This window comes from Dermacentor albipictus, chromosome 7 (genome assembly GCF_038994185.2).
Source record: "Dermacentor albipictus isolate Rhodes 1998 colony chromosome 7, USDA_Dalb.pri_finalv2, whole genome shotgun sequence".
NCBI lineage: Eukaryota > Metazoa > Arthropoda > Arachnida > Ixodida > Ixodidae > Dermacentor > Dermacentor albipictus.
In genome coordinates, this window is record NC_091827.1 from 59,623,838 (window position 1) to 59,634,289 (window position 10,452).

General features: G+C 44.8%; 1 protein-coding gene across 1 annotated transcript; it reads right to left on the reverse strand.

Moving 5' to 3' along the window:
* Positions 1-2,318: 2,318 nt before the first annotated feature.
* On the reverse strand, positions 2,319-10,452 carry LOC135912625 (uncharacterized). Its single transcript, XM_065445117.2, has 5 exons — positions 10,392-10,452; positions 9,190-9,413; positions 8,094-8,378; positions 5,298-5,436; positions 2,319-2,603 (listed from the first exon to the last, which is right to left on the reverse strand). Exons 2-5 carry the CDS (start codon positions 9,391-9,393, stop codon positions 2,422-2,424), a joined length of 810 nt encoding a protein of 269 aa, XP_065301189.2. The 5' UTR covers positions 9,394-9,413; positions 10,392-10,452; the 3' UTR covers positions 2,319-2,421.

Below are 10,452 nucleotides of genomic sequence, written 5' to 3' on the forward strand. Positions count from 1 at the left end.
ATTTATTCTAACCCCCGCTTCACCGTTCTGGCCACCATAGTCCGCCCCTCTCCAATATACCTCAACCTACACCTGTAAAATCGACGCGTATTAAACAGATCTTTTTTTCCTCTAGAAAGTAGTACATGGCATTGATGTCCAAAGCTTCTTCTATACTAGGCAACATTCCACATTTGCTGCCCGGCCTTGTTGCATTAAAGACGGTTCTATTGCTGGGCTAGAAAAAATAATCATGCAATAAGCATTCCTTCTGTATTGACATATTTCAAAGTTCATTTCCTTTGTTTTGTATAGAGGTATGTAATCATGTATGATTCTATCTCTTTTACGTTCGCCTCCTCGTTTTCGGCTACGCTATTGTTTTTCCATGTCACGTTGTTTTGTCTACCACATATGTCTTCTTTATACATTTTGTCTCACGTATTACTTTTTAGGTGAACCAGTACGAAGGCTCCGTAGCTCTTCCAGAACACTATAATAAAAATTTTATTGTTTGATTGGTTATCAGTATGGTTAGTAAACTTTAGGCAGCGGTACTTTACTATGATTATCTTATACAGACTGATATTCCTGTCTCTTCTTTGATAAGTGTTAACAGTACGTCTTACATTAGCCATACGAAAGATTAATACCTTTTTATGTTCGCTACCCCCGCATCAGAAATGCATGGCCTTATTAAAAACAAAACAATAGGGTTTTACGTTGTAGATAACCTAAAGCCACAACATATTAAAGCAGTTGCTCATATCATTAGTCTACTGCTTTCACACGCACGCAATCTGATTCTAAGCTCTGGTGCCCTGACCGACTGAAATCAGAAGGGTAACAGTCATTTTCAAGCAAGGTAATAAAAATGAACTGAATCATTACAGAGCAATCTTTGTTTTACTAGTTTGTTCTGATGTTATGGGGGAAGCCGATAATTTCCGACTTACAAATTTCTTTTAGCAAGGTATCATTTAGATACCTTCAAGAGTACATGCAAGGTAGTACACGTGTCAACCTAAATGGTGTGATGTGTCAACCTAGGTGGTGTGTCCATACCTAGGCTGTCCTCATTTTTCGTGCAGTTTTAACCCACCATCAAGTAGGAACCAACAAGCCCTCAAGAACGTCCTGCGTCAACTATGTATGGACGAACGTTTCCTGGGCTGTATAATATAATTTGTACATTACCCCAATTATTGCCGGTATTGATAAAAGAGCAAATTTACTATGCAAATGTTCATTCGTACTTTCATTATTGCCTTCTTGTGGGGAACTACAACGAAACCTATACTAGATTATATATACATCTATTACGAAAAGAACTTAGTGAAAGGGTGTCATTGGAGTGCCCTTTTTGCTTTCAGACAGCGGTACTTTTGAGAAAATATGAACTAAAAATTAATGATATAATGTATAAGAAACTAGCGGTGGTCGTATATCACCAAATTAAATTTAATCTCATCAATATTTTCAAAGAAATATTAGCAGAAACATTGCATCACAATTTATGACCAAAATTTACAAAAAAGGTACACGTCGTACTAACTAAAAAAAAAAAGATCGCTTGTGAAATTTCACGCTTCCTAACCAAATCCCTTCGGTAATCGCATGAATTGTTGAACTCGCTTCTAATCAAGTTTAAAAAAAATGCAAATACATTTATTAATATTTCGAAGCTACCTTCGCATAACGTTTGCTGATTCTTCTGTCAAATATCTCGCGTCTGTTTCACAATATATATTTATTCGCAGTGAAAAAATTTTACTTATTATTTTCTTTTAATTTTCCTAATGCTTTCGTATGTAAGCGGTATATATTTCTTTTTTATACCTAATCTGCTTATTTATAGCATCTAGCCGCCCTGTATTGTACTGGCCTCTGAGCAAATTTTATTTCGCTTCAGTTGGTATTAAACTGTGTAAACGAGGAAAGTAGGTTGGGGGACGCTTGGTACATCAAGCTTTCCGAGCCCCTTTACGCCGGGCTCCTGGACAACTGCGCATTTGTCTGAATGAAAAGGAAATGAAATGAATATCTGAAACACGCAGCATCTGTACAACGCTATTCTAAATTTCCATAAAAGATTTCTGTGTGCTTTTGCAAGCAGGGAACGTGGAGTGTACCGCACCATAGGAACTATGTCGGACAACGTATGCTTATGCTGGATAGCCAGCAGTGAATACCTTGATCTCACCTTCTCATTGTCACACGTCACGGCCATCGCTATCACGATGCCGTTCACAAAGGAAAATCGTATTTCGAGCATTGATATAATAGTATTTCTTACAGATTCATTCGGCCCCCCGGAAATTACACAGGGACCCTTCTCGTGGAGTTTCTTCGCCTTTGGATATATGAAAGACAGGTTTATTGTGAAATAAATAAGCAAGGCGTTTGCATCGCGGTATACAGCCTTCGATTCCCGACCCTAACCTATATGGCATTGATCTTTTTCGGCTTAGTGGCACCAAAACGCTTGGGAACGGCGTTGGCCCCCAGAGGGCCGCGCAGGCCGAAGCTGTTCAAGATGGCGACGTCGGCGCAGTTGCGGTACGTCTCCTGCGGACCGCAGCCCAGCGCCATCTTGCCGTCGCCACAGTCTCCCCAGTTGTTCGCTGCAACAGAAATACAGAGCGCGCGTTCAGAAATTGCGCTAAGTCAGAGCCTTTGTTCCTGAATAAAAAAGACCGGAAAGTTTATGTAAGTCGATCGACATCTAACCTCCCTTTCTCACCAGCTATCCTTTCTATGTGCATAATATACTAGACATCCCCTTAGTTAATCAAGTCGGAAGTCCAAAGACCACCTGTGAATCTAATCGTAAACCACCGATAAACCTGGGTTCTTTACAAACATGCATTGTATAAATAACATAGATAGTGGTGCAGGTATTTTGTATGTATTGGTCAAATGAATTCTGACAAATAAAATTAGCGTCGTTTACTTCACCCTGGACAGACGCCTAACCTTCGCTAAGCGTTTTCCAAGTTGAGTGCTTTCTGTGAATCTCATCAAATCAAATCTCTTGATTTGCGGCATCACGGTACGGAAGCACATGGTTTAATCGCATTGTCGAAGTGCTGAAGCGAAGAGAAGGATACGAAGAAGTAAGCCTCCGCGCAGTTAGTGCACATTGCAAACAAAAGGCTGTGACAAATCGCGTTAGGCGACAGAGGTGTGTGAAAGAAACGTCGTTTCACAGCGCACGGGTTGAAATAGCCACTGAATGCCTCCTCGTCGCAGACCTGAGCAAGTATCAGCTTGGCGCTAGAGCTAAGTACAACTATGGAGGGGCCGCACAACAGACTACGGTCTTTATTTAATGCCTCGTCATCTTGTCGAAATGGTGGCCCTTTTTCGTAGTCAACTTCGTAGAAACTTTTCGTAGAAATGTTAAGCTCGTTTTTTGGATAGCATCAGGGCCCTTTTTTTTTCGTGCTTCAACTACGTTCAAAGTGACGGTGGCAATAGAAAACTTGCGTTGCGCATCGTAAATCTTGATTATACACACATACATTCCACTCAGAAGAAAAAAAAAATATGTGCACATATCGTTATTCGAACAATGTTGCAATGACCTCCATTCTTTAGCAAATTGTGTACTTATACCCGTCTTGTATTTGTTTTGTCAAAAATAAATATTGATTGATTGATTGATTGATTGAATTGTACATTGCGGCAACGCCGAAGTCCGCGCACATCTTTCTTTTTTTAACCTGGTTCAGTTATTCCACAGCAGCTTATTCATTGAGGCAACGCGGATGGACCAGTTCACCTTCATTATAGCGCCTGTGCAAAAGCGGGACGGCGAAAAAGAAATAAACCCACAGGACAAGCGCTGAACCAACTCGCTCAGTTTTACGCCCTACTGGAGCCCACCTTATCTGTAGTGAGCACGAGATGCCGCTGCGATGCATTGAACGGTTGAACCAGGTGCAATAAGCGGTTCATTTTACAATTCCGATAAAGTGCCAACTGTGCGTTAAGAAAATCTTAAGCCTAACGCAGTAGAGATGAAGGACCTATATTTAAGCGACAGGCTATTAAATGCGGCTAACAGCACCAAATAAGCGAAAACTGCAGATTAACTTCTATGAAACGATTGCGCTATGATTCTCTTTTAATGGATTATCTTAGGAACATGGCCATCAGTACACCAATGATGAACTTATGGGACATGCATTGCACGAATATCCGTAAAGGAAGTGGAATTCCCAGCATTACTACTACATAGACGTGCCCTCTACCACGACCCACTTCAACTCCGTAATTGCCACGTGTACCTAAAGTAACAAATTTAATGAATAATCAATGAATTTTTCAAACTGAAGCATTGATCTCTATTACCACGCACTTTGTTGTGTCAGCCAGTGCAAAAATGTGTGAATAAGAGAAATACTGTATTTTCCATATCTTCATTGAAGTGCTCTGTAAGCTTACTTCACGTGCTTGAGAAAACGCATGATATGGTAGCCGTATACGACATGGTGAGCTGCGCGCTCAGAGGCGTCACGTTGGCACCACTGGTACGAGAGAATGCCTGCCTGACGGTTGGCACTGTGCAACACTGTGGTATAAAGGCTATAAGCAGGGATAAGGTGCGTCAGAAAGGTTGGCCAACGTTTCGATAGGGGGACCCATCTTCGTCAAAGATAGGTTCCCCTATCAAAACGTTGGCCAACCTTTCTGACGCACCTTATCCCTGCTTATAATCTTTATACCACAGTGTGTCACTCCATCTGTCAGCCTCATTCTTGACTGTGTAACACTAGGAACGCCTTCGCAGACTGTGTGACAGCGCCCACAACAACAGTACTGTATAGTCTCTGTGTGTGTGTGCGTGTGTGTGTCTGTGTGTGTGTTTGAGTGTGTGTGTGTGTGTGTGTGTGTGTGTGCGTGCGCGCGCGCGCGCGCGTGTGTGTGTGTGTGTGTGTGCGTGCGTGCGTGCGTGTGTGTGTGTTTGTGTGTGTGTGTGTGTGTGTGTGTGTGTGCGCGTGTGGTTTCAGTTTTTTTCGTTCCTTTTCTCTCTCTTACCTATCCCATCCATTTTCCCCTCCCTCGGTACAGTGTAGACAATAGGAAATCATCCCTGGTTAACCTCCCTGTCTTTCCTTTGCCTTTCTCTCTCTCCCTCTCTCTCTCTCTCTCTCTCTCTCTTTGCCTGACGGTGGGGCGCGATGACTCTGCCGCACTGAAACGGTCGTCGGAGTGCATAGGACATCACAGTACCAAGGTACGAGTGATCGAACGCTGTAAATGTGTGCTGGATCGCATCAGGGCCGTTGTGGCATCGACGCGGCGCCGCTTACCAGATCGCCAGTGCCAGCGGAGGACGCAGTACTCGCAGGTGAGCCTCTCCGGCAGCTGGACCTGAATCATGTAGAGTCCGTTGGCGGCGGTTGGCAGCCGGTAGCGGGTCGGCGGCTCGTCCGAGTAGAAAGCGGACTTCTGCAACGCCCGGCGAGAAAGTATGCACACTGATATACATGTATACTGTATCGCCCAACTGCCACGCTCTCGAATGAGAGTAGCGTATGGACGTACGTCCACATACGTACGTACGTATACACGTTCGTATACCCATACGGATACATACGTGTACACATACACATACACATACACATACGTATACACATACGGACATACGTACACGCACGTATCTGTACTTACGTACACGTACGTAAGGACACGTATGTATACACTATGTGGATGTACGTTTAGGTTATCGCTAAAGATTACCTCGCACTCGAGGATTATTCGGAACGTTTGGTCCTGGCTCTCGCTATCAGATGCGACGTTCAAGTCCCCGCCCAAAAGCGCAATCTATATACCCGAGTTTCCGATCCGCCGTATTTTGCAGGTCGATAAGTTTGACCCACATTTTAGCTCGCTTCCTTTAAACAGTTGATGTGGAGTAACCTTCCCGAAAAGCAATTTGGCTCTTAGAGACACCATGTGGTGCGCTCTGAATTAATTGGGATGACTTGAGGTTCTCTGTTAAATCGTGGGGTATTCAACGACTGGAAACTGCAATGCGGGTTATGAGCTAGGGACGTCTTAAGAGGAAGCCTTAGCTCAGGGGTTCCTGTCTAAATGCGTGGAAAAGGATAAATAGTTTTCCTCAGCAACGACGTACTGTACCGAATTTGACGAGGTCTGTTGCGTTTCAAACAAAAAGAGAACGTAAGAAGCAGATTATTCATTTAGGTCGTTCATTCTTATTAAAAATTGTTCAAAATTGCAAGCTTTTGCAACACGAAACTATACAGTTCAGAACTGAATAGTTGTCAAATAACTGTAATTTATTATAATTATTAATTATTAGTTTATTGTATGTATTATAATTATTATTAACTAGTTATTCAATGTTGAACTGAACAGAATTATATCTGTGTTCTGTAAATTGTATCTAATTTAGACCTAAAGTGCACAAATTGATATATTTTACATGACCTTGAACTGCTGCCCTAGGATGTGAGTGGTTATTTTGCAAAACCCTTGGAAGCATTGCAGTAAATTGACGTAAGATATAAATTATTATATCAAATATGTCCGCTTTGGATGTTGTAATGGGCGAAGTTTACAGAAATGCGACATCTGTTCTTGGTACAGAATTACGGATTTTGAAAGTTAGTTGTTCTATCTATTTTTTCAAACTTACCAATTATTGGTAATTAAAAAAAATTCTAGCCCCAAATCATTATTTCGCTTTAACGGTCCATAGAATTTAACTTTCTCAAGTACAACACATTTTATTGAAGATGGCCCAGGGGTTATCTCAGAAAAGCCTTTCTGCGTATTACATTTATTTGCATAGGAGGCATTGTAGTTGGGCACGAGCTGAAACTTCCTCTTAAGGGGAAGTTATGCGCCCTTAATAAATTAAGGCCGAATGCCGCGTCTCAACCTGATTGAGAATGCGTGCGTCTGCGTGTCAGAGTGATGCCAGAAATCAAGTAGCGCTTGGTTAAAAACGTAGAAATTAATGAAAATAAGCTTTGTTTTTTGACTCGGGAGATCCCCTTATATTACGTTCTTTCAAAAAGGAGTGCCCGCTGGTCTCGACCACGTTTTGAGTGTCGCTTGTTTGTTTCTCTAGATTTGTGTCCTCTCCTTTTTCTCGTGTAAATTAAATAGTAATAGAGAAAAGGACATATTTTGCACTGGTTGCCCATGTTGAACCAACATTCAGTCACCCTGTTACTATACGTCGGGGTGTTGGTCTGCGCTCCACTGTTCCCTTCCTTCCTCGTGTCCGGTTTTGTCGCGCAGCTTGCATCGATGCAACAGCAATATGCCTCTGGCAATGGCACAACCTTTCTTTGTCAGTGTTGATGTTGGCGTGAAACTTGTTCTTCGGCCGAACTGGTTTTCGTAGGCACACCACTCAAATCTTCATTATCCTCAGTGCCATGCATATACATAGAACATTAGCAGTGAGGAACAAAAGGAGCACCAACGGTAGCTGCATCGTCAACACTGCGCAGAAGAAACGGACGCACCCTGAAGCTAGGACACAGCGCGCTGCCCTAACCTACCGCTCTACTATCCCTTTGAGAAAACCACCCTGCAATGAATGAAGTTCGTGGCGTGGTACAATACCAACAAGAACCGTCGGGAAAGTTCACCTTCCAGAAAGAAGCGCGGGGGTTAAAAAAATTAAGTTATGGGGTTTTACGTGCCAAAACCACTTTCTGATTATGAGGCACGCCGTAGTGGAGGACTCCGGAAATTTCTACTACCTGGGGTTCTTTAACGTGCACCTAAATCTAAGCACACGGGAGTTTTCGCATTTCGCCCCCATCGAAATGCGGCCGCCGTGGCCGGGATTCAATCCCGCGACCTCGTGCTCAGCAGCCCAACACCATAGCCACTGAGCAACCGTGGCGGGTGCGCGGGGGTTCAAAGCTGATGGAAGCATTATCTGATCAGCGGTCGAGATAAGCAACAGACGTTTAAGATATATCGGGGCAAAAGAGCAGTCCTGAAAGAGATCGGTAGAGACAGGGTCCTTACAGGCATAGGCAACTGTTCAACGCAGAGAGAGATGTATATGACCGAGAGACAGAGGGCGCGTAATTTCCGCGTCGAGATGAATGTCTTACCCTGCGGCCCGGTCCGCTGGCGGTCACCACGGTGAGCGGGTGCAAGTCGAAGCACTCCTCGCTCTCGGCCTCCTCCCACGACGCCCTCGGGCAGAGCGCGAACTCGAAGTGCCCCAGGTGGTTGGTCTCGACGTCGACGACCAGGTCGACGAGCTGGCCGGGCGCGTAGCGGCGTACCGTCACGTTGCGCGCGTACATGTTGCCGGTCTCGTGGCGCCGTGGCCGCGGCTGCGCGTAGTCGTCGCCGCACACGCCGCAGCGGCCGCCGTTGTCCTTCCACTGGGCCTGCGGTTCGCGCCAAGCACCCGCGCCGCCGCGGCTCAACGGCAGAACCGTTTCGCGCAAAGGCGTGCAGTGTGCTCAAACGATCATCCGGCTTCGTTGTGCATGTTTCATCCGAAGCATACTAGCCGCACAACCACGCTCTTCTTTGCTGCTCCGCGCGCGGCCGCGTAGCTACCATATGACGTCATAACAGCTGCAAAAGCGGAGGCTCAACTCGCGCGCTCGCTTGCGGCCGCGTAGCTACATAGCCGGGTCTCAGCTCGTGCGCTCGCCTGCATGAGTTGTTTCTTCGTCTAGCCGAACCAAATATAGCCAAGCAACAGCAGTTCACCAGGCTAAACAGTGGTTCAACAACTAAAATAAAGGCTAGTATGCTTCGCATCCTGGGCTTAACCTTAGCTAAGCCACAGCCATGTTTTTTTTCAATTCAAGCAGTAGCCACTTGTGCAACACACGCAAACACAAACACACACGGCCGCACACTCTCACGTCTGCACACAAGCACGTAAATCTGCGTCAAATGGCTAGCGTGTGTGTTTTCGCCATCCGCGTTAGAGTGTCTTAGGGACACGTACATTATATTGCTAAAGAATATACTTTCATGGAGCATTTCATTACCGCCTACCAGAAGTCACTTGATATTGACAGTTTCAGTTCATCTTTCAAAACATGAAGTAAGGGAAATGTCTTTCACGTAGTTTCAGCTTGACGGTAGAATGATGTATTCCAGGGAGTCCATATATTTAGGGCATGGCCCACAATGGCCATGGTATACTGCAGGCTTCGCCGCTTTGCGTACCGAATGGCTCACCTTTATGCCTCCACAAAAGAGTTCCGTATCTTCGAAGTTGGGAGGCGTGTCGTAGCTTATCCGCCACATCGCGTTTCTGGCAGGCGGTTCGATGAGCCTGCCGTGGCCTTGTGTTCCAGGAGCGTGAAGTACGACAAACATCACCGAACAGAAGGCAAACATCACAGGCCTCCTTATCCGCGAAGGGACTGTGTTGAAAGACATCGCCAAGACGTCTCCTGGCTCTGGAAAAGACAGTAAGGATTATGCTGTGCCAATCATGTCAATATATAAAAACAACGTGCTCCGCGTCTTAGCATTGGTCTAACGGTGTTTCTGGGTATAGGGAAAATGAAAAAAAAAATAATGTTGCGTACTTCAATTTCATCTAAGTTCTGCAGGCGCTTCTAACTTTGGGTAACATTGGTCTACGTGTCAGTTGAATCATTTTCTTGCTGTGCCGTCGGTAACAAACTTGTAATATCATCTGCGGGCCACTTAGTTTAGCACTAACATGCGTTCGGTTGTTGCTTAGGCATGTCCGTGACAAGACGGTGTGCTGTGTACAGGCATTTCTTCGAATATAGGTATTGGTACCAACATGGGACCTGTAGACCAGTGCAATGAATTTTCGCAAGAACACTCGCGAGGCACGACATATCAGTTTCCCCTCGTTAATCACGCCTCTAGGTGGTTGCCAAGAAACTTTACACCCTTTAGATCTTGTCTTGTTTTCCAGGAACAATAGCGATCTATCTTGAGCGTTTTTCCTTTCATTATTGCCGCGCTCTTGGTACTTTCGGGTCTGGAACGGCATGAGCTTATCAGCATGACAAAGCGTTCCTGACCGGAAAGTAGCAAAATCAAAGTGTTACGGCATATTCGGCTTTTCGTTCTAGAGTGATATTAGAGCGCTCCAGACTGCACTACAAAAATTATGTGCGGCAGCAACTAAGCCTTCCTGCGTGCATAAGCGGGTTCCAATGGCGACCACGAATTCAGACCAGAACTACTCTATACGGTTATTCTAGCAATACAATTTTAAATCTGTCATTAACGACATTAACTCCTCAGCCAGAACGCTCAAAAATCACCTGTTGAACGAGTTGTAAATAACGAAAGTGTTTCACAAAGATGGATGATGAGTATTGTCAGAGCACGAGACTAGCGTAAATTTTTTTTTTTTCCGACTGTAGCGACGCAGTCATCCAAACGAGTCCCACCTTGTTGTTTATCCGCAGTGCTTGCGCAATCCTCGCTTCCGTCTTCAGGTGCTCCCCTCAC

Bases quoted from the DNA above. Each gene is read 5' to 3' on its own strand.
- LOC135912625 (XM_065445117.2), bottom strand. From the start codon at position 9,393: ATGTCTTTCAACACAGTCCCTTCGCGGATAAGGAGGCCTGTGATGTTT. The intron at 8,379-9,189 runs GTGAGCCATTCG...CGCGAACCGCAG, and splicing joins TCTTTTGTGGAGGCATAAAG to GCCCAGTGGAAGGACAACGG. The intron at 2,604-5,297 runs GTAAGCGGCGCC...TTTCTGTTGCAG, and splicing joins CCGCTGGCACTGGCGATCTG to CGAACAACTGGGGAGACTGT.